The sequence below is a fragment of the Macaca mulatta genome, chromosome 3, assembly GCF_049350105.2.
Source record: "Macaca mulatta isolate MMU2019108-1 chromosome 3, T2T-MMU8v2.0, whole genome shotgun sequence".
Classification (NCBI taxonomy): domain Eukaryota; kingdom Metazoa; phylum Chordata; class Mammalia; order Primates; family Cercopithecidae; genus Macaca; species Macaca mulatta.
In genome coordinates, this window is record NC_133408.1 from 135,439,133 (window position 1) to 135,463,989 (window position 24,857).

The 24,857-nt window shown below is 33.2% G+C and overlaps 1 protein-coding gene across 4 annotated transcripts in view; it reads left to right on the top strand.

Moving 5' to 3' along the window:
* The window catches only part of SEMA3A (semaphorin 3A), a 559,757-nt gene extending 541,576 nt beyond the window's left edge, over positions 1-18,181 (top strand). For all 4 annotated transcript variants that reach the window (XM_077998087.1, XM_028846125.2, XM_077998086.1 and 1 more), the window contains 3 exons: positions 436-503; positions 14,148-14,290; positions 15,673-18,181. In XM_077998087.1, the coding sequence (XP_077854213.1) occupies positions 436-503; positions 14,148-14,290; positions 15,673-16,128 (667 nt within the window). In that variant the 3' untranslated portion in view covers positions 16,129-18,181. The remainder of the gene's footprint in view (positions 1-435; positions 504-14,147; positions 14,291-15,672) is intronic.
* Positions 18,182-24,857: the final 6,676 nt, after the last annotated feature.

A 24,857-nucleotide genomic window follows, 5' to 3' on the forward strand; every position in this document is an offset into this window, starting at 1 on the left:
TTCAAGCTTATTTCTTCATTAATAATCAGAAAAAGTTTAATTTCTTTTATTGAAAAAAATTGATTATTATTTCAAATGTTGTGCTTTTTCCACAGAATTTAAGCCTTGAGTTTCTAGACATTAGATTGTTATTGATTGACATCTGGTCATGAAAAAGCCATGAATTCTCTGTTATCACTATTTTAAAGACTTTTAATATGTTGTTAGTACATTTGGATCTTGTTTCCCATTTTGATTATCTTGGAGACTGCTCTTACAGGTATAATGAACTGTTTTAAAAAAAAAGTCTTTTGGTTGGATGTAGATTCATCTCTTCCTGTAAGTTCCTAGAGTCTATGATATCTATATTTTTTAAATTTTTCTTCATTCTTATGACAAATTCCTAAAATGGAAAAATAAGGATACAATAAGACCTTTTAAATGCAATTGTTTCAGACGCACAAGACGACAAGATATAAGAAATGGAGACCCACTGACTCACTGTTCCGACTTACAACACCACGGTAAGTCACATTTTTCATTTTTCAACCTGCTAAGACCAGGCTAAAATCCTAAGTAATAATGCATATTCACGCACATGCATGCAATGTATGCATCTCTCCCGGAATACTTAAAGAAATGCAGCCGAAGAGAAATAAAATCTTACAGAAAGTAAATGCTAAAGAACACAAAACATTGGCCGGGCGCGGTGGCTCAAGCCTGTAATCCCAGCACCTTGGGAGGCCGAGACGGGCGGATCACGAGGTCAGGAAATCGAAACCAACCTGGCTAACACGGTGAAACCCTGTCTCTACTAAAAAATACAAAAAATTAGCCGGGCGTGGTGGCGGGCGCCTGTAGTCCCAGTCACTTAGGAGGCTGACGCAGGAGAATGGCGTAAACCCGGGAGGCAGAGGTTGCAGTGAGCTGAGATCCGGCCATTGCACTCCAGCCCGGGCGATAGAGCAAGACTCCGTCTCAAAAAAAAAAAAAAAGAACACAAAACACTGAATTACGTTTTATTATCATGAATTTTGTTTTATTATGATGATAAATTCAAAATTTTAGATGCTTACAAGGTTTAAAGCTCAACTTTCTTATATTAACAACAAGAAGCCATGTGCAAGTACTTCATTTTGCATATAGTAGCAACCTGAGATGAGTAGGCAATGGAAATTTTCATTAAAATATACCAAAGAAAAAAACTATAGTCTTAAAATATGCCTTAAAAATGATTCTTTTCTATGCTCATGATATAAATCTAATATATCATTATTGGGCATTCTAGTCAAGCAGAAGATAATGTGGGTATGCTTACACTGAATTACTAGTTGGGTACTCCCTTACACTGGGCCTTTTATACCAAATTCATTTTTTGCTTCCTAAAAGATGTCAAAGCATATTTAATGTCGAAGTTGCTTAGTAAATGCAGAAACATCAACCAACCTTCACTTAAAATGGAGTAAAATTGTAATGATGCCCCACTTTCCATAATTCAAACATTATGCCATATTATTATGGAAATAATAATGAGGTTATGCTTCCCTCTGCTGGGGAAACTTATCAATAACAATACTGCTAATGAACATAGTTAAAAATGGCTGAAATGTACAATGTAAACATTGTCACTTAACATAATTATTCTATTAATTTTTTGATGCCATTTATTCTAAAAGTAGTTAATATTTATCAATTAACTTTTCTTTGATTTACTAATTCTATGTGTGGAATATTCCTGTTTATGAATTTTAAGAAAATATTACCATACATAGCACCCGAGCATACATTCCAAAACTTACTTTCTAAAATTCAGATCCCCTATGGCATAAGCTGGATGGGTTGGTATTTGATTTTTGAATGCTCACAGGATTGTTTGGGGAATCCTAATACCAGGAGACAGGTAACCACGAATGAAGCCAGTGTTTCGGAACCACTTTGCTTGCAAATTTTCTCACCAGGGACTTTCCTATCTGTGATTATCTTCACTATACATAAGAAAGATACCACAAAACTGGAGTAAATGTTATGACTGTCCCTGCATTAGTATGGCGCATTTATTGAACGCTTTCCTTAATTTTTTTCAAATGGCATATTTAAATCAGATCATAAAATATTTGCTAGTCTTTCATTAATCTATTTCATGGGAAAATATTGAATTATGATCAGCACCATTCCAGCAATGTACTATTTTGAAATATTAATTCATTACACTAAATAATCTATTTGCCTTTATGTGGAGAGTTAATGATAACTACTGGAAGTAAAAGAATCAAGAGAATGTAACTGAATCAATCAGACATTAATCTCCATGTCAAAATGAAACATTATTTTGCTCATTGTATATTTCTAGGTTTATATCGATACAACATTATGAGTATTGTAGATAACAAATATTTGTTGAATGAATGATCCAAAAATTTCAAGTTATAATCTAGATACTTGTATTGGTACTTTTGTTTTTCAGTAGAGATTTGAACTAATTGCACTTATTGATTTTTGTAAAAAATACCTTATGTCATTCATTAACATGTAAGGTTAATATAATGTTATTATTAACACCATTATATTCAAAAACAAAATCTCTCTTAGGAAGCATCATTATGAACTTATCAATTAGCTAATGAATATTGATTATATGCCATCATGTGTAGGACATTATGCTGTTTTGAAAATTGTTAGAGATTATATGCATATATAATCTTAATGGCACATTCATTTGTTTAGGGATCCCTTTATAGATTCAGCTTGTATTTCAAAATTATATTAATGCTAGAGTTATGAGTGTAAATATATACAGGGAAAAATGGACCAAAGGAATTTTTATGAAAAATAAGACTGTGGATACATAAATATTTTTGACTGTTGAATGACTGGGGTTTGGAGAGTGTTTCAGATATTAAAGATGTGTTTTGATAAAATTAGAGTGGTTAAAGACTATTAAAATTTGGCATAGAGAATGGCTTAGCTACAAGAAGAAAGAAGTAAAGTGAGTGTAAATAAATTTCTCTCCTGATTCTTATGTCAGAATGCATACTGGAGAGAGAAAAGAAAGTGCTACTGTTTAATGTTACAGGGTCTTTTGGGGGAGGGTTGTGGTAAACAACTCTAGATGTTTGTGATATCTGGGAGGAAAGGGTAAACTAGCCCAACAAGCCCTGCAGCCATAAAACATTCCTTTTTTGAATGCCTCTTTTTCCCTTGTCTGCTTGTTTTGATAACTGACCACACATAAACCATATACACCATAGATTACACTAAATTTCAAATATTTGGAAACTAAGGCAGGCATTCCCATTTGGCCAGGCTGAGCCTTACCGTTAGGAATCAGTGATTATTTTGGAATAGTTGACATCAGTATTTGAAAGTAAAATGAGCAACAATCTGGAACCCAGCCTTATTAAATCATGTATGTTGCCTTGCTAATATCAATTATCTCATCGAATAAAATATATGTGCTCATGTGGAAACATGTAAAAATATGAGATATTTTCACAGAAAGCTGGTAAACAACATGGAGCCAAATTACATACTTCAGGATGATCAGTTCCAGCTGTAATGGTAAACACATTCTGTAACACTCTATAGTTTACACATCCAGAGGTTTTAATAGAGAGACTGTATACAAAATAACTCAGAAGTAAGGTGGAAGAAATTTCACTTTAGATGAAACATTTAACACTCACTTGGCACTCTGCTCCCTTATATGTAAAGTGGCCCAAGTGGTGAACTAGGCCAGGTGAAAGAAAAATCCAGCTACACCTCCTCCTGATCCCAGGATACTCTCCTCTGTTGCTGGTGGCTGGTCACCTAGGGTAGATTTTAGTATCAAATCTTAATATACGTGTGCTGGCAACTCTTGTCTTCCCACTCACACCTCAAACAGGATGCTACAGAGAAATCTCAGGTTGTTTCCAATCTGTTCTCCTCCCTAAAATAATTGTTGTGTACAAAATTGGAGCTCACCTGACCTTGTACTCAAGAAAATGACTGATCAAGGCAATTTACCTATAAACTACTTCCCATTTTCTTTCTAAAAATGGGCCATATTATGATTACATGTCCAGAAAGGAAAAAAAAAATTACACCATCAGTACTAATTTTTTTAACCATACCATCATGTTAGATTTCTGAATCTTTGAAATACTTTATGTCCTATCTTCTAGTCTAATGGTATGACTGAATTTCACTTTCTAATATTTTTGCATGCATGCATTACCTTTCTGACACCTCAAAGTAATATGTCCACAGAATTCAATCTTCTTAATTATCTCCTAAACTGTCCATCTCAATTATATCTTGGTTGGCATCAGAATCATTCCAGAATTTCATAAAATGTCTTTGGCAGTGCCATCTTTATGATCTGCAGAACTGTAAAGTTAGTATTTTGGAGCAGTGCTATTATAATCTGTGCCTTAGCCTCCTCCAGTGATGAATCTGAGCATTTAGCCCCAAGAGGAGCTTCAAGATTTGATAGATGAGCATGATGTCAGCCTTAAAAATAATCCCTACCTTTAATAAATTATCAAATTTCATCAAATCTCAGATGATATAATATAAAATATACCATTCTTTTATGTACTTTTAAGAAAAAAAAAAACTGCTGAAGATGGTCAGTCTGCCAGATGATCCCAGCATCAAACTGGGACACCAAATGACTCAAGACTAGTCTAAAGGAGAAATAAACTCTTATTCAGATGATAATAGCAAGGAAAATTGTTTCAATCATAATCATGTCTGGTTGGAAAGAGATTAAAAAATACTCCTTGAACTACAAGGTGGTATTTATGAAGACTTACTTTCTGAATTCACACAAACAGAATGGACCCAAATTTCAGACAGAGACTTTAATTTAAAGAGGTATCATGTCAGTAGGATCCCACATGTCTGGCAGAAGTAAGAAAGAATTTCTCCTAGAAGAAAGCAACTTCAACTCAGATCAAGAAAAATTGTAAGACACATTCTGATATCAGAGATATTAAAGTATAAAGAAGTGTGCATCTTAGAATCAAATACTTGCAGTATTACCTTCTATGAGTTTTGTAAACCCTGTTTGAATATTTTCACTGGAGATAATCAGTCATCACGATACTTGTCTTCTGCTTAGGAAAAAAAATCTAATATTCATATTATACGTGTGCAAGGCAAATGCACAGATAACATGAATAAGAAGAGGTTTGCAATAGCTTACGTATCATTATTCTCCACTGAAGTCTTTAAGTATGTCATCAGAGATCACCTGTTCATACACCTACAATTCAACTGTTACAAACTGAGATTGTTTTTTAAAGTTTCTTGCATTTTTTTATTTCAAAAGTTATAAGGATCACATATTATTAAAATACAAGAGGCTATTTTCATTATTGTTTATGGAAGGTTTCTGCTTCAGCAAATGGGTGTTTTCCATCTCCCGTCATATCTCTTGGGGAAAAGTAAATGAAACATTAAAGTCCATGTTTCCTGATTTTTTAAAGTAAACGTTCCTATGGTAATTTTGCTCTGGCATAGATATTATTTGTGCTTTCTTTTGTAATGCATTTGCTGTAAAATCATGAAAATAAAACATACCAGATGTTCAATATAAACTAAATAAATATTACAGTAGATATCTTCATATTGGTATTGCTTGTCAAGTAAATGAGTTTCAGCCTGCCGTATACTAAGGAAGCCTATTACCCATGACATCACAAGATATTAAGTACAGTGTTCTATGTAACTATTCAAGTGGCTTCAAAGTTATGAAATTTTATTATCATATTTCAAATTAATGATCTCTGAAAGATACTGGTGACTCTACCCCCAAAAAATATTTATGAATAATAACATTAAAATATGTTGACCCTATGACTGTTTAACCGTTTGTATATATATTCATACTTATATCTATGCATATGTATGTGCATTTCTGTGTGTGTATATACATACATCCATACACATATATACACATATATATAGACACACACATATATATGTACACACAGATATACACACAGATTAGCCAATTTTAAGTTCAAATCCTCAGGAATCTATGGATTCAGGAAAGATTAGAAACACTTAAACTATAAAATTCTAAATACTATATCCTGGTTAATAATTACTTCCCAGCACCAAAGTCATCTTAATTTAGGGCATAAAGCAAAGTAGTTTAAAACTAAAATTTTAGCCAGTTGAAAAATTACAAGTTTAAATTTTCTTTAAGGTTTCATTGTCTTTTTATACTTGGCAAGTTACATCCACTAACTTCATATTTATTGGTCCTATTTCTAGTAAATGGGTTAAGCACAGATGCATGTTCTTAACCACACTTGTTGGTACATGCACACATACATGCCTGCAAACTCACATTGAATATTTACACAGAATCTAATTGGTGAAAATATCATACTAGACACTGGAAAAACATTGTACTAGACATTACCTCGAAAAGTAAACAAAATCACTGTTATGTACTCCAGTATATGCTGTAGACTTTGTTTTATTTGCACTACAATATATGATATTATCAAATAGTTTGTTAGCATTTTTTTTCTTTTTTGTTTTTTGACAGAGTTTCACTCTTGTTGCCCAAGCTGGAGTGCAATAACACAATCTCTGCAAAATGTAACCTTTGCCTCCCGGGTTCAGGCAATTCTCCTGCCTCAGCCTCTCAAGTAGCTGGGATTGCAGGCATGCACTACCATGCCTGGCGAATTTTGTATTTTTTTTTTTTTTTTTTTTTTTAGTAGTAGAGATGGAGTTTCACTGTGTTGGTCAGGCTGGTCTCGAACTCCTGACCTCAAGTGATCCACCCTCCTCTGCTTCCCAAAGTGCTGGGGTTACAGGCATGAACAACCATGCCCGGCCTGTTAGCCATCTTAACACTCAGGTTCAAAATATTCAGGAATGTTAAGAAGGAATGAATTTTTTTGTTTTCATTTTACACATTTTTAAATATTTTATGTCTTCTCAAGAGATATTGACCCATCTTTGAAGTGTTTTCCATCCACTTGAAGTTAATTGGTCTTTTCTATTGATAGAGCATCTATTGTATTTCTGCAGAAAATCATATAAAATCCAATGAGAAAAATCTAAGTAATGCTGCTTATACTTTAAGTTAGGCATTGGTACAGTATTCTGTGTCACCAGGAGTTTATGGGCAACATTTCCTTTCCTCCTGTTCTTGACCTTTGACACTGAGTATTATTGAAAGAAATATTAAAATTATAATGAAAACAACTGGAATTTTATTTTGCTTTATGTGGTACAGAAACTAACTGTATTTGTTAAATAACCTAAATAAATATGTAAAATAATTGGCATTCATTTACCCATGTCCTAAATTGTTTTAGTTTTACATTTATTATTTACAAATTAAACTCATAATAAAGTGGAAGAACACTAAAATTGATAACAAATCAAAATTGAATGAATATGATTCACAACCTCATCCATCTCTGTCTTCTCTATAGAACATCAAATTTCCTCAGATAGGTTGCATTATTAACATTTCAATCTTGCGAGACATTTACGGGGTTAAAATGGAGAGTGAATAAATAGAAAGCTGAAATGTGATGCCTTCTGTTTCTGCTATATTGGAAGAAAATCAAATGCTAAATAAGGCCTTTAGCAACATGATATTTCTGGTCAAATGATGGATATCATGACTTTTTTGTTGTTACAAAAGGAAGCAATTTATTTAACTATTTTCTTTCCTCCCATTCTTTCTGGTTTATTAGCTTCATTTCATTTCCATAAATTATCCCACTAAAGGAGGAAATGATTAATTGAAGATTGCTTCCTTAAAAACATTATTTCTTGTCATTAACAGCTGCAACATACTGAAACGTTGTGTTATCCAAACACACTGTGGTGCTTTTAAAAGAATTTTAATGTTTTGTTGCTCTCAATTATTTTGTTCTAACCATTCAGATGGTTGAACCCATGGGGAATCACTATGCTAATTTAACAAGGATACCCTTCTTTTCTACTGGCAATTTTCATGACAAAAGTTTGTATTCAAAACAGTTGCTTTCTAAGTGTGAAATTTATTTAAAAATGATTTAAAGTGAGATTGCTTTCTTTCTGGAAGCCCGCAAAATTATCTATTACATGACATCCTTTAGTGTTACAGGTATCCTTGGAGATGTGAGAAGATATTCATGTGACTTCTCAGTTCTCTTTCTCTTCTTCTTATTCCCTATTTGGAATTTTTGATTTTGGCGTAGACATGATTAGTCATCATTGTCTCCCACCCTCTCTCAAGTCAATTTTTATAACATTATCAAACTTAACAAATTTAGAATATTTGAAATGCTTACATCCTCCAGCAGTTCAATGAAGCATTCCATCATAATCAGAGTTATAAACCCTATTACTTTTTGCTTGATTAAACTTTTATTCATTACTCTTATATAATTGTGATAACTCTGTGTCTTGAGAATGTCAAAGTTACATGAGATTTCAAGTTTTAAATTCAACATGTTATCTGGATTTGCCATTTAGCAAACATCAGCTAAGCGTTTACAATTACCATTCTGCCAGGATTATGAATGCACAGTGTGGTGGACGAGGGGAATAAACCAGATTAAAAAAAATTGTAACAAATGTAACTACACAAACTCTAAGGAGATAACTAAAGAGAGGTTTTTTTGGCAATATGGAAGAGGAAATATTTTCTTTGATGGTTGTAGGGGAGTGAGATTCACGCTGAAGAGTGTAATTTGTCTTCATTTGGATTCTCAATAAAGGATTTTAAGATTTAATTAGCAGTTGAAACTATCACAACAGCAATAATAATGATGTCACCTGACATGTTTATGACTATTGCTGTGCCCAGATACTGTGCCAATATTTTTGTACAAGAATATTTTAAGAATAACAAAAATAGAAAAGGTTATAAAAGCCTGGGGCAGTGGCTCATGCCTATAATCCCAGCACTTTCAGAGGCTGAGTCAGGCAGATCACCTGAGGTCAGGAGTTTGAGACCAGTCTGGCCAACACGGTAAAACCCTATCTCTACTAAAAATATAAAAATTAGCCAGGCTTGGTGGCAGGCAGCTGTAATCCCAGCTACTCTGGAGGCTGAGGCAGGAGAATTACTTGAACCTGGGAGGCGGAGGTTGCAGTGAACAGAGATCGCACCACTGCACTCCAGCCAGGGTAACAGAGTGAGACTCTTTCTCAAAAAAAAAAAGAAAAAAGAAAGAAAGAAAGAAAGAAAGAAAGAAAGAAAGAAAGAAAGAAAGGAAGGAAGGAAGGAAGGAAGGAAGGAAGGAAGGAAGGAAGGAAGGAAGGAAGGAAGGAAGGAAGGAAGGAAGGAAGGAAGGAAGGGCTATAAAAATATTTCACTGTCTAAAATTGCTAAATGACCTATCTAATATATACAAGATGAGTTGCAATTGTTCGGTAAAAATAAAGATAAGATAAAAATAACAACATCACACACGTAGAGCAAGCAGAGAACAAAGACAGACATGTGGCAAGAATATTTACCAAGAAGTTATAAGGGTAAGACATATGTTTGTCTAACTGCTTTTTGTCAGTCAATGTAGATGGAAGTATGATCACAAAGTTCATTTAAAAATAAAAGAATCTGTTGTTCAAGAGAATCTCAATAATTTCTAGAAAGTAAAATCGGAAAGAAAAATTTCACAAAGGTAAACAGAGTAAACACGGCCATGCCATCAATATCATATCAAAAATATTGTGACATAAATACAGTGAGTAATGGAGAATTGAGAAAAGTCTTACTTAGCATAGGGTGGGAACACCCTGCCAAAACCAATTTAATAAAATCAATTGTCTGATGTAATTAACATGGTGTGCTCCTTGTAAACTGCTCTCAGATCAACTGGTTTAATCCAGAAGGAGATTTTATATTACTCTTATCCTGAATATATAAGATTTGATATCCTTCAGAAAATACGTAATCACCAATACTTCCTCAGTTGAGTTTTTGTTTATATTGGGTAACCATGAATTAAATATTATACTCTCTGAAAAGTACCTAGAGTAGAGCTATACTGTGTATGGCTGTTTGCTTTAATAAAGAATCAAATTGATAGCATGCAGTAGGGGGACTATAGCAGATAATAAAGTAGTATATATTTCAAAATAGCTAGAGGATTTTACCTGTCACCACAAAGAAATGATCAATGTTTAAAGTGATGGATATGGTAATTACCCTGATTTGATCATTATACAATGTATACATGTATGGAAACATCACACTGTACCCTATAAATATGTACACGTATTATATGTCAATTATAAACAAAACAAAAAGTTAAAATTCATAGTTTTTTTTTTTTTAAAGACAGAGTCTTGCTCTGTCACCTAGGCTAGACTGCAATGGGGCTATCTCGGCTCACTGCAACCTCTGCTTCCCGGGTTCAAGCGCTTCTCCTGCCTCAGCCTCCGGAGTAGCTGGGATTGTGAGCGCCCGCCATTATGCCCAGCTAATTTTTTGTATTTTTGTAGAAATGGGGTTTCACCATGTTGGCCAGGTTGGTCTTGAACCCTAGACCTCAAGTGATCCGTCCACCTCAGCCTTCCAAAGGGCTGGGATTACAGGCATGAGCCACCATGCCTGGCAAAATTGATAATATATTTGACATCCCAAGAAAATGTGAAGAACTTAATAAGGTTATAAGAAGAACTGAAATATTATTTCTGTTTGTACTTTTTTTCTGGAGCTGGGGAGAGAAGGAGGCTGGAGGGAGACAGAACACATTGTTAATGGATTTCTAATGTTTCCTATATTGTACAAAATTTATGCAAGTGGTTGCGGTAGAACAGTCAGGAAATGGAAAGTATATTTATTGAATGCCTTCTAATTATTATTTTAAAATATTGATTAGGTATCTGTTTATAGGATGTCAGGTTAGGGAAAATTAACAGAAAATTTTTTACTTCTGAACACCCAAATATATGGGTGCTTGGCTGAGGTCATTTTGAATAAAAGTTCTGTTCCTAAGTCAGACGTTGCTGATTGTAGAAACATCCTATGGCAGAAGACTTAATAGAAATAACTGCATCCAATAAAAATTTACTTTTGGCCGGTTGCAGTGGCTCATGCCTGTAATCCCAGCATTTTGGGAGGCCAAGGAGGGCGAATCACCTGAGGTCGGGAGTTTGAGACCAGCCTGACCAACATAGAGAAACCCCGTCTCTACTAAAAATACAAAATTAGCCGGCGTGGTGGCACATGCCTGTAATCCCAGATACTAGGGAGGCTGAGGCAGGAGAATTGCTTGAACCTGGGAGGCAGAGGTTGTGGTGAGCCGAGATCGTGCCATTGCACTCCAGCCTGGGCAGCAAGAGTGAAACTCCATCTCAAAAAAAAAAAAAAAAAATTATTTTTAGTAATTACTGCTGATCGCAACAGAACCTAACAAAACATAAAATAGGATAATCTTAAACCAAAGAAATACAATAGTATCGCTGTATCTTGACCGTGATTGATAGTTAACATGACAGAGCTTTTAGCCTCACTGGTTACCAACTGGATGATTCTGTTTCCTTTTGTTGGACGAAAAGGGGAAAGAAAGGGTCAACTTGGGAAATAATGAGACTTTGAGGTACTGGTAAGAGTAGTTATCAAAGCAAACTTACTAAGGGCACCAAGCTCATAAACCAAATTAACCAATTGTGGTTCTTGCCTTATTTAGGTGAGAAAGTACCTGAATATCAGAAAGTTTCTTGAAGAGCGTGAGATATTACTATATTAAACTAAAAACAATTTGTTATCATCATTGCGGAATCAAACACCATCCTATAGTCTATATATTCTAGATTCCACTATGAAGAAGTAGCAGATCAAATGAAATACTTTTTTAATATAAGAAAATATTTTCTATTGAAAGAATTATTTTTGTATGTTTTCTGGTACATTGGAAAAAGCTTGCCACCACCAGAGGATGTCTTGAAGAGGAAATGAAAACTGAGCAATTACCTAGAACTACAAGAAAGATTACCAGAAAATTATCTCTGTGGACTAACTAGAATGATTAAATTAGTTAGAATCACTCAGTGATTTTTTTAAAAAATGTACCCATTGGTGTTACATTGGTATTGAAACACTTATTTTCTATTATACTAGTTACATGTCTCCTCTTATCTTAGTCAATTAATGTATTGAAAGATTTATATGAAGTTCTATGTTTGAGAGTAATAACTTACTTATACCATAGTTTTCTTTAGTAGCTTTAGCAGATTATGCAAGAGACAAGTCAGTTATAATTGTAAATTTCTAGCTGGGAAAATAGACCTAAGAGACATGGCTGTTGAGAAAGGAGATGCTGGCAGATCACTGGGTTGTTTGTTTCTAAATCCAGTGGATTTTTCTATGTTTTGCTGTCATTTATATGATAATTCATTCATATACAGAGATTGAGTGAAAGGTCTCCTCCTAAAAGTATTTCTTAATAAAAAAGAAGTTTAAACCACAGAACAGGCAGAAAAAAAAAAAAATGTATTCAATGTAAATAGCATTAACTTCTGTGACAATGCATTCTAATTATTCATGGTAGCTCCTGAATTACAGATTTTCCAGCCCCTGTTGGCCATAGCAATTAAATTCGCCTGTATCCCAGGAAGCAGATATCTTACAAATGAGTATAGCAACATGCTCCATATGCATTCAATTCAAGACACACTAATAATTTCAAAGGGAAAAAAACACAGCCTATACAATGTAGATATTGACACATGAAGATATGCATCTCCAATATTTTTTAAAATGTGACTTGGAATCAGTTAAATATTGTTCCTTTACATTGCAATCATTTCTGATTTATTTTCCTATTTCCAGGGTATCGATCTTTTCAGTAAGAAGGGACAGATAGTTCCCAATATTGGAAGAGTTTTGTTTCATACCTAGGGCATTTGAGAAATAGGTGCTGAGGTTAACACTCCTGGAGATAGCAACTGAAGCTAGAAGGTGGAATGAAGTAGGTAGGGTATGATGAGAGTAGGAGATGATAGACACAGGCCTTGTGCAGGGATTGTATGGGAGTAGCATTTTTGAAGGCTTTAAACCTAGTGAGAGCAAATCATATCAGCTATGACAGTCAAAAGTATTCAGTTGATTATGACAAGAGTAAAACTGTCAAAGTGATGACAAAAAAGGGGGAAACATTTTTTAAATTAAAAATCTAGCTGAGTTTGAAGTAGAGAGCAAAAATTTTTCATCTGTCTATACTCTCAGCTTTCTGTGCATGTAAAACATATTTATTATTTTCTAAATTAATTTAATGAGTTTCAGATTGTACAGGATGTCATAATGGAAACAGGATTATGCAAGATAATAAGCAGTTTTGTTCTCTAAATGAGTTGTACCTAGACTCCCTGTGTTGTACATTTGATCTGAACTGTGTTTCATTTACCACATTGGAGGAGGTTACATAAAGGGTAAAATAATAGAAACTTAATCAGGAAACAGGTTTTCTTTTAGCTGCACTTTATTATGTACTTTTGCCTTATTCCATAGCCTAATTCCTGAAAATAATAAAAGATGTGTCATTTTAAAATAAGAACAATTGAAACCACATTGCATTGTAATTATGCATCTGTTTTTCAAAGCCATCCCTAAATTTTCACACCAATTGATCTTCAGAACAAACTTGTAGATTATTTAGGAATTATTAGTGGGTAGTATAAACTTCCTGCACTCTACCTTCTGTAAAATGCTAGATAAATATTAGTTGGCAAATTTAATTTTACAGATAAAAAATAAACAGAGGCAAAATAATTTCTCTGAAATACATCCTTGTTTCCAAAAACTTAATCCAATAATTTTTTGTGTTACAGAATAATATAATACAAACTGGCCCCATTAGTCCAAGCACGGAGTTTTGCAGTGAAAATAATTTCCTGTAGAGTATTTATCATGACATATACAGACGTATAGTTATGCTATACACATGACTGATTTTGTAAATGTAATTGGTAGATAAATCTCTGGTAGATAAATCTCGTCTGTTTTATGTAACCCATACCAAAATGATTAGTCGATTTAGGTAGGCATTTGGGCTCTGAAACCTTACATCATTGACATTTCTGTCATCCTCAATCAATATGAAACAACTTGAAACTTGGCAATAACTTGTCTCCTGAATTTCCAAATAAAAACTTTGGAAAGTTGAGATTACTTCTCTAATATTTTCTCATTTCATTTTCTCATCACTGACCAGATAATCACCATGGCCACAGCCCTGAAGAGCGAATCATCTATGGTGTAGAGAATAGTAGCACATTTTTGGAATGCAGTCCGAAGTCACAGCGAGCACTGGTCTACTGGCAATTCCAGAGGCGAAATGAAGAGCGAAAAGAAGAGGTACAGGAATGAAACTGACCGGATATTTATATCTAAGATATACTGTTAAGTAACCCTTGTATTTTTTACTTGAGGAAAGAAAAAGCACTGAGAATGCTTATCCTCTTCTGAACCAATCAATCGCTCATTCATTAAACAAGTATTTGGTGCAGACTGATGATGTGACAGACTCTGTACTAGAAATTAGACAAAGAAAGGTAACCTGGTAAGAGTTTCTGTCCCAGAAGCAGTTTAGGGATACATATTAGACTCCCCTTATTTCTTACTGTGTTTATCTACAAAGAAATTGTGTTATCTAAATTTGTGCACAAATTAAAAAAAAAAAAAAACCTCCTACTAATTTTAAATTGTGTTAAATTAATTATGTTATCAAAATCTGTTTTTCTTTATCCATTACCTTCCTCCTTAAATGGGGAAGGGAGGTTGGGAAAAGATAGTAGTAGATGTAGGATGAAGGATTTAAGGCTGCACTATAAGCTCTGACATCAACTATTGATGCAGGATGAGGCAGATTTCCCTGCTCATTTGTTCCATTTATAACTCCCTAAGAGTAAAGAATTGTATACAGAAAATCTTAGTGAGCACTATGAGCCTTTAAAACTTTTTAACAGCCTTAAATAAGTGTAAACAGACTATTAAGTTGATTAATAAAATGTATTATATTCAGACAATTTTACAAACATAATATGATGTTAAAGGTAAAAACTCCTCCATTATCTTTTGACATTTTAATCAGTCTTAAAACTATATAATCCCACCATAAAACGCAAGATTGACTTTATGCATTACCAGGTGAGGCTTTTTGAGACCTCTGTTGTAAACAGTGTTCAAAATAAAAGCAAGGTTACAAATATTCAAAAATATGGTCTCATATATATTCCCATTCAAGACCAACTAAATGAAATAAATAATTAGTAAGCATGAAATTTTCTGCTTGTTTAACTTCTATTTTTTTAAAATTTCAGTTTTGGAAATCTTATTATAAATTCATTCTAATGCCTCATATCTTTCTAGTGTCATGGTTCTGTAGTTCTAATTTCAACATTTAATGTTAACTTTATCCTATATTTACATACCTACTTTCAAATTTATAAAGTATCTTTGCTCTTTCTTCCAGTTACCTTGACTATTTTAATCATTATAATAAGAAATTCTATGGAGACAGTAATATAACCAATACTCCGCAATACATCTTAAAAACAACTGACAGATATTATAATTTTCCTACTGGAAAAATGCTATCAATTTTCTTAAATTAAAAATTTTATTAACTGTTAAACTGTGCCTCGATACATAATCTAAAGTTTTACAGACACAGAGTTTCAGAGCTTGTATTTCTTTTAAATATGTATATTTTACACTGCCTTTTTTTAACCTGCTAGATCAGAGTGGATGATCATATCATCAGGACAGATCAAGGCCTTCTGCTGCGTAGTCTACAACGGAAGGATTCAGGCAGTTACCTCTGCCATGCGGTGGAACATGGGTTCATACAAACTCTTCTTAAGGTGACCCTGGAAGTCATTGACACAGAGCATCTGGAAGAACTTCTTCATAAAGATGATGATGGAGATGGCTCTAAGACCAAAGAAATGTCCAATAGCATGACACCTAGCCAGAAGGTCTGGTACAGAGACTTCATGCAGCTCATCAACCACCCCAATCTCAACACGATGGATGAGTTCTGTGAACAAGTTTGGAAAAGGGACCGAAAACAACGTCGGCAAAGGCCAGGACATACCCAAGGCAACAGTAACAAATGGAAGCACTTACAGGAAAATAAGAAAGGTAGAAACAGGAGGACCCACGAATTTGAGAGGGCACCCAGGAGTGTCTGAGCTGCATTACCTCTAGAAACCTCAAACAAGTGAAACTTGCCTAGACAATAACTGGAAAAAAAAATGCAATATACATGAACTTTTTTCATGGCATTATGTGGATGTTTACAATGGTGGGAAATTCAACTGAGTTCCACCAATTATAAATTAAATCCATGAGTAACTTTCCTAATAGGCTTTTTTTCCTAATACCAACACCTAACAGAGAACACACGTGAATGCAGTTGTTCACTTTAGCAGACTTAATGTTTCCTATGAGATTTCACTGTACAGGTTTGTCTTTCTTCTTTGCCTGAGAAATAAAAATGTCATTTGCCATATTGCCATCTAAAGGAGAAAAACTGCATCAGCAAAGCCATTGTATTGAACTAAAAGTTTAAAATGAACTGCATGGATTTACTAAGCTGATGAATATTCCAAAACGTGGTTGGATTCAAGGATATATTTTGTCTACCGGCCCTCATGTTTGTATGTACTTGAGGAGTAAAATGAGTAAAATGATACTGAATGAAACGTTCTGTGGAAATATTAAAAAAAAAAAAAGAAAACATAAGCCATCCATCATCCAGAAGAAAAATGGAGTACACTGATCTACTACTGATGTCTTCTTTCAGCTTTGATCTAAAGATGTATTTTATTAAAACTATAATTTAAATGTACCATGACAAATATGCAGTAAAAATTAGTTGTTTTCTAAGCTAGAGTAGGATTTGTCTTACAATTATTGTGCTATATAGTTTTTGTTTTAAAAATTCCAATGGTGTGCTGCTTTCTTTGGACATTTTATTTTCAATTCTGTAAGAGGGATAGATGATATTGTTCTAGAAACATACATCATTAAGAGTGAACCTCTAAAACCAGGATAGAAATTATGCTTTATTTCTCTGAGAAAATCAAACAAATGGAAGCTGTTCACACCTCCCCTTCTTTAAGCATTATCTAAATTAATTTTTACTTTCATAATGTTCTTAGAAAAAAAACGGAACATTTAACCAGGAAAAAAGGAAGAAATAAATTGATTTTTAAGTACATTTTACTATAATGAATCAATGAAGGGAAAAGGAACTGCATATTTCATGAAAATAATAAGCATTGTCTTAATATACTGTTAATAGAAAATGTGTCTTAATTCTGTGCTTGAATTCCTGCATGATATTTGAGACAAAGATCTCTCTTATGATTCCACTAAGAATTTTATCTGTGTCACTTAATTTTTTTGAAAGAGAGAGATCAATAACTATTCAGAGCAACATGTTAAAGGCAAAGTTTCCAACCATTTACATCTGTATCAGGTGCCTCTTATCTTTCCTTATTTAAGACAATTATTTGTACAAGAAACAGATGACTCTTTTCATGTCAATGGGAGGGAATTTTCTACAAAGTATTTTCCAGGATGCAACCCACATTTAAACAATGTAAAACTCTTTGTTTCCTGCAACAACTTACAAAATAAGGTAAAAGACTAAAATTCAAGATTTGCTTCCTTCATTGTCCTAAGACGTTTCATTGAGAATCACTGACTTTGATATACTTAAAACTTTCAGCATTATACTGTGGTTTCTTTTTGCACTGCACTCACCTATTCAGGACTCCTCCCCCAGGTTCCTCATCATGCACCAAAATGCAAAGAAAACATCTTATTAGTAATTAATGAAGCAACATTGAAATTCTAATTCTAGCTGTCTTTGGATTCTAATTAACTCAGCATCAATTTCTCACCTCAGACTACAGTGAATTTTTATTTTCTATCAGCTGAAATATTTCACAGATGGAAGCTCATGTTTCAGTTTTAATGATTGCCTTGAATAAACAAGTTGTTGCCACTTGTTTCAAACAGAAGCCTAAAAATAATCTACATTCAATTTTAGGCTCCATTGACTAATATGGTGTTGCTTTTGGAAGTACTGTATATCCTCAAATGGAAGCCGAATCGTTAAATTATTTGAAGGACACACCACTGTACAGAAAATAGTGTTTGAAATATAAATCGAAGAACAAAGAGTGCTCCAAAAAATAGGTCATTCTTTTATTTTCATAAAGTACCTTAACTGTACTAACAGTCAGTGTTGTGTTTCATTCTAAATTTTGCAGCTGAAATAAATTTATTTGCAATAGCAGAAATATCTTATTATTCATCCTCAAAAATAAAGGATTTGAAGGGATAGAGATTATATGATAACTTTATAGAAGCCTTTCAAAATCTGAATGCATTTTGTTTTGCGTTATGAAATGACAATAGAAAAAAGTCTCGACTTCAATTAAAAGTTACACAAACAAATCTACAGGCATGTCTTTATATACCATCAGGTCTAAGTTTTCAAAGAAAATTGTAGATATAACTTGCAGATAAGTAACTCATTACAGTTATAATCTCTACCCATGTGTATTGAGAGGGGGCAGTTTGCACGAAAAAGAATTATTGGCCCATTTAATAATTCAGCTTTAATAGACTTTGTCATATGCATGAATCATCAGAGATGAAACTGTTTGAGAGACTCATGTGACCTTACGAAAATTACAACAGCAGTCTTAGAGTATGAAAATGGTGCATCACAGCAGAGACATTATGGCCCAGTTGATATCAAATGTAAAATGTAAATGCATGTAAATGCACACTTCATTTTATGTATTATTTCGTAATTTTCAATGGTATGTGTTTAATATTTTTGCTACCTACACATCAGGCAAAAAAGATGTAAATAATTTGGGAGAAAAAGAGAAAGAACAGTGTAAAATAAAACTTTCTATAGGTACTCCATTTCAGTGTGTTCAACATCCTAAAATGCAAGATTTTCCCACGCAGGTGACAAGGTGGTTTATGTACTATATAAGGGCAGAAGGTGCGTGCCCATTCAATAAGCATGTTTTTTGCCAGGTAGGAAATATGTTCCATATCTGTATTTATCATTGCATTTCAGATGGGAACTAGAAAAACTGGAGAGAAAAATGTAATGAAACTGCTGCTGTAAATTATTCCTTTTAGCATGTATTCCCTTGCTAAATACACATTTCTTCAAAATATTTGAATTCAGATGTCTTTACTGTTCCCTATAACATATGGTGTTAAGGAACATAAGCTCATAAAATGTTGAGAACCAGAGTCAGGTTGCCACATAATTAGCTAACAGATTTCTTCATTGTAATCATCTGTAAACTGGATTCTATATTTATGGTGAGGATGTGAATTTTTACGCCCTTTAAATTAAATATTGTTCTTTTTAATGTCATACCTAAAAAGGAAATGTAGGGATAAATTTTTATAATGTGTCATTTTCATAATCAGTTTGGTTTTATTCAGGATCTACAAAGATGTCAGATGATTGTTATTGAAATAGCTAATCTTAAAGGTCACAGACAAGCGTTTTATTAATATGCAGCCATTAGTATAATATGTTAAAATCTTTGTTTTATTAGTTCATTTTAAAACACAATTTCCATTCAATTTAATGAAACTCTATCAGGTTTCATGATTTCAAAGACAGACTTAAATAGGATTCAACATTCCCGTATTATGTAATAACATGTTAGAATTTAACTAGTCTAACACCAAAGACATCTATTACTTTTAACTTGATTTGTAATAATTATTTGAAGTCAATGTTAATGGTTACAAATACACGTTTCCATAAAAAAGAAAACAGTATTTTTCAAAAATCTGTAAAATTTTATTAGTTTGTTGGATCGCTAAAAATTTTCTTAAACTAGTTAATTAAGTGAACATAATTTTTCAGGCCGGGCGCGGTGGCTCAAGCCTGTAATCCCAGCACTTTGGGAGGCCGAGACGGGCGGATCACGAGGTCAGGAGATCGAGACCATCCTGGCTAACACAGTGAAACCCCGTCTCTACTAAAAATACGAAAACTTAGCCGGGCGAGGTGGCAGGCGCCTGTAGTCCCAGCTACTCGGGAGGCTGAGGCAGGAGAATGGCGTGAACCCGGGAGGCGGAGCTTGCAGTGAGCTGAGATCCGGCCACTGCACTCCAGCCTGGGTGACAGAGCGAGACTCCGTCTCAAAAAAAAAAAAAAAAAAAGAAAAGTTAAATGTCCCACTACTATGAGTCAAAATGGTGCATTTGCTTTTTCCTGGGTTTTGATTTATCACCCTCTGTTTGTACCCCACATTCTCATCCTTGGCACAGACTGTCATATGTCATGCATTCAGCCTCCCACACTTCCACCCCACAATCTCTTTACCTTCCTTCTTAATGTTCACCTCATTTATCTTTACTCAGTTAAAGTCATGGCACTAGGCAGTGTTCCCACAACCATCTTCAAACTAATCCTTATTTCATAATCTCTTCTCTAGTTCAAACCACCACGCATCAGCTGAAACTCTGAATTCTACAAATAAATATTTACAGGAAGCTAACTTCATGAGAGACTCCTCTGTGCTCTGACTCAGTTCAAACGAAAGTTTGTGTTATATTTCACCTACCTACAGCCTTACCTCACTTAGCTAGCATTAGACTACTCAGCAATGAGTTCCAACATTGCCTTGCTAAAAAGCAAGGGGGCTCACAAACAAGACTTCAGCAAAGATAGCATTAAAATATGAAGTTTGCATTTGTTCAAGGCATACCTTAGTTGGAGTAATCCATGGCCAAGATAGGCAGACTTCTATTATTTTAAACAAACAAACCAAAAAAGTTTTTTTAAAAAATGAGACCCACCTTCATCTTGAATATGTCAATCCCACACCACCATTGTATTAAATGTCATGTTTTTCTCATATAACAAAAGAATGGATTTTATTTCTTTTAATCTAAACACTATACTTGTATATACAATGTTTATTTATATAGGACCTAAGCAAAAGTTTTTATAGATGTGTTCATGTCATCACAATTCAGGTAATTTGAAGTCTCAACTTCCGTCTTCTCTCTTTGTAAATCTCACTGAAGCATTAGACCTCAAGTAAATACATTTGTAAAAAATCCATGTCATTTGTGTAGCTCAGTTCTTAATGTTTTGTTTGTCTTGTTGATAACTAATTCCAGAGAAGCTTAAACATTTTCAGACAAAGTTTTCATCTAAAATCAAACAGCCACTTTAGGAATTTTTTAAATACACCACAATTTTTAGGGATTTTCATCCCTCAGAAAAGATTGACAGTTTTATTAGCCCTCAAATATTTGTATTTTACTCATGCAGTGTTTTAAATTGCTGATAAATGTGAAAAACTTAGTTTAAGTCTGGGTCTGTATATACCATTCAATGTATTCAATTTAAATTTAGATTCTGATGAATAATGGTCTAAGTATCCAATTTGCATTGTTGCCATCTATCAATTTCAGAATCATTGCTCATTTTCTTCTTTGCAGAACTTTTGACCCTAATAGCATGCCTGTTGAAATTATTTTTATTGTATTTGGCTTCAGAAGTGGTTTAAATTATTACCCAATGAATATTAGACAGCATCACAAAAATAATCTGTTATCCATATGGAAAAGAATACTGTCAAGGAGTTTATTGAATTCTTAAACTATTTACTCAAAACATAAGAGAATACTTATCCCAGGATTATTCTATTTTGATCAAAACAATTGTGTAGTCATTAACTTTAGAAACATTACATTGTTTAGGTTTCTTCTTTAACTTTCTGACTTCTCTAAAATCCAAAACCAAAACAAACAAAAAATCAACAAGTAATCTAGATGGCAAAATCACTTATCATTAAAAAGTAGCAAGTCCTCTTCCCCTCAGTGAAGATTTGAATGTAATTTTCAACTGTGACCATACTGGTTTTCTTCTTCTAAGATCCTCTTGGTCCTTAGACGTCATTTCTAAAAACTACATCATATCAGGAAGCTCTATATTCATTATTGAGAAGCAATATTCTTGAACTTCTAGAAGGAAATATTTATATAATGTATAAAATTTATATCAATAAGTCCAAAGCAGAAACTCTTTATAATACATTGTACTGTATTAATTTAAATGTAATAATATAATATTAAACAAAATCAACACAAGCTCAAGTATAGAAGCATTAATACATCCTAAAGTGCCACAGTTACTGTGTGGTGATAGTAACATTACATTTTTTATATTCATTGTGTTTTTAGATATTATATTCACTACCTATTTTTATATTAATTGTGTTTTTAGATATTATAATCTAAATATTTTTATGATATCATGTAGGCCTTTTCGTATGAAGTAAGACACACAGCCTAAGGATCTCGCACAACATACTGTACTTGGGTTTTCTATGGTGAGTGAGAATTAGCCTCTGACTTTGAGAAACTCACAGTCTATTGAAGAGAGGGAAACACAACATTTAACATGATGTGTCATACAAGGGATATAATAATAGTTGTAGCAGTCACATTAGTAATGATAGCAGTAATATCAAGTGTTTACAACATACTGTTTTCCTTATCAAGTGCTTTATTTGTATTACTTTAATTATTATAACAACTCAAAAAATCCTATTTTATCCTTATTTTTTCAATAAAGAAACTGAAGTACAGAATGGTTACATAACTAACTGCTCAATTCACATGATCAAAAGCAGTAGGCATAAAGTTCTAATTCAAGTATGGTTTACAATTACCTGTGTTTCCAGAAAGATAACTAGTTTTTGTAAATACAATTTAAGGTGCCATGCTGTATGGAAAGAAAGAAAAAAGATGTCAAAGACTCTTAGAACATGAAGGAGAGAATAGAGAGTGAATTGACCTAGAAAGAAGGGAATATATCTTTCACTAAGATGGGAGAGACCATCAAATAGGAAATCAGCAGAGTAGTTAAACACAGGTTTTGGAGACCTGCAAACCTGGGTTGAATACCTGCTATACCCATGTACTTAGTGATGTCTTTTAGGATTGATTTATTTTTACTTCTCTGGACCTCAGTTCGCCCATGTATGAGATTTTAATATCTCAGTTCTTCCATCTATATGAGATAAATGATAGAAAACTTATTCACAGAATTGGGGTAATTGTTAACATTGACATATAATGTTTATTGCTAACACTAAAATTTACTCACTTTTCTTGATTTCCATCCTGATAATGATGAGAACATGATGTTCTTTCTCATTTCCAAATAAAATGTTTTTTATTATATCTATTACCACCTTCTGTAGATCTTTAGCCCTCTGCTTTCTGTCATTAATTTCTCTTGCTTCCCATTTTAAAGTAGTAGTTGTAAAAAATAGATATAATCTCCCTTAGTCATGTTTTTCATGTGAGCACTTTTCTACAGCTTACCTTTGTCCATAAATATTTGCAAAAGAAATTCTAAATGACTCCTAATCAAAGATAACAGATGTTTGACTTTTTATCCTCTAAAAAAACACTGCATTAAGATACCAGCACTTTTATCTTAATTTCCAACCATGTTAACTTTTAATTCCTAATTTTGGAGCTACTGTCTGCCATCATGACCTCTAAGAATGTATTTTAGAATACATTAGGCAGTTATTTTTTACGAAGTAATCACATATTTAATTCTTTTAATATATAGTTTTCAAAGTTAGCATTTTCCAGCTCAAAAAGGAGACAGTTTTCTATTCACTACTTAATAAAGTATCTTCCAGAAGACAAAATGATTATTTTTATACAGGCTCAATGAAATAAACTATATGATATTAAGTGTGTTTTCATGTATGAAAAGATTTGAGACACAGTCCAAGCAATTGCAAGTGCTGATGAAGAGCTTTCAAAAATAAAATCAAACTCAAAAAATATATATTGTTGAAAAAATTCTATTTATTGTAATAAGATATAATTCACAGGAAGAAAATGTAAGCAGAGGCATTTATTCATAGTCTCTAAAGAATGCATGAAAAGACCACTACCATAATTCACACCTAAAAAGATGATAATTTATGCAAAATCATTCCCTTTAAAAAGTAGAGATGAAAAGAGACGTGACACCTCAAAACCCTGCCAAGCTAGGGATAAACATAAGAAATAAACCATATGTGTTGTGGGAGGCAAATCCACAAAGAAACTGTTAGGCAAAAATAAAACCAAACTATGACATGATCCAGATGTTCACTAATATGAAGGTCTCAGCAAAATCTGATGGACTTCAAGGTCTGGTAGGAAAGGATAAAAGTTCCAAAAGTGTGAAAACTGATTGACTTCAATTATTTGGTAATCTTTTTTTAAATAATTGCTTTTGTTTGAAGTATTGTCATCTTTAAGCTTTAACTATCTTGGAAATTGATAAAAAGCAGCAAAAAAAGATGAAACGAAAGTGCAGGCTTTGAAGTATAATCATTTTGTTCATAGAAACTTAAAGACACCATTTGGGCTGGCCCCCAGAAAAGACAATTGTATACATTAGAGTTTAGACCATCTAAAAGGGAGAAAAAGAGTAAAGCCTGTATACAAATATTTTATACTGTCCATAACTCAAAAGATAATTAATTTAAAAACCCAATAGGCTATACATAAGTGTGTCTAAATATAGTCATGGTAGATAGCACTGAGGATAATTTTCAGATAAAATTTGGACTAAGATTTCTTTCATGCATTGAATTTATATTTATATTTTATATTTATATTTCATGCATTTATACATATCTAGTTCTAGGCATATCTAAGTTTCTGAGTGCTTCTTAGCAGTTGTCCTATGTTTAAACGTCTTTCATTGAATACAACACAGTTCAGTTTACATACTCAGCTTTCATTTATTAGTCACATCATGCTAAAATATTTAATACAATATTAAGAGATTGAATTGCAAAGTGCTCAAAATCTTTAGAAAATGAAGACA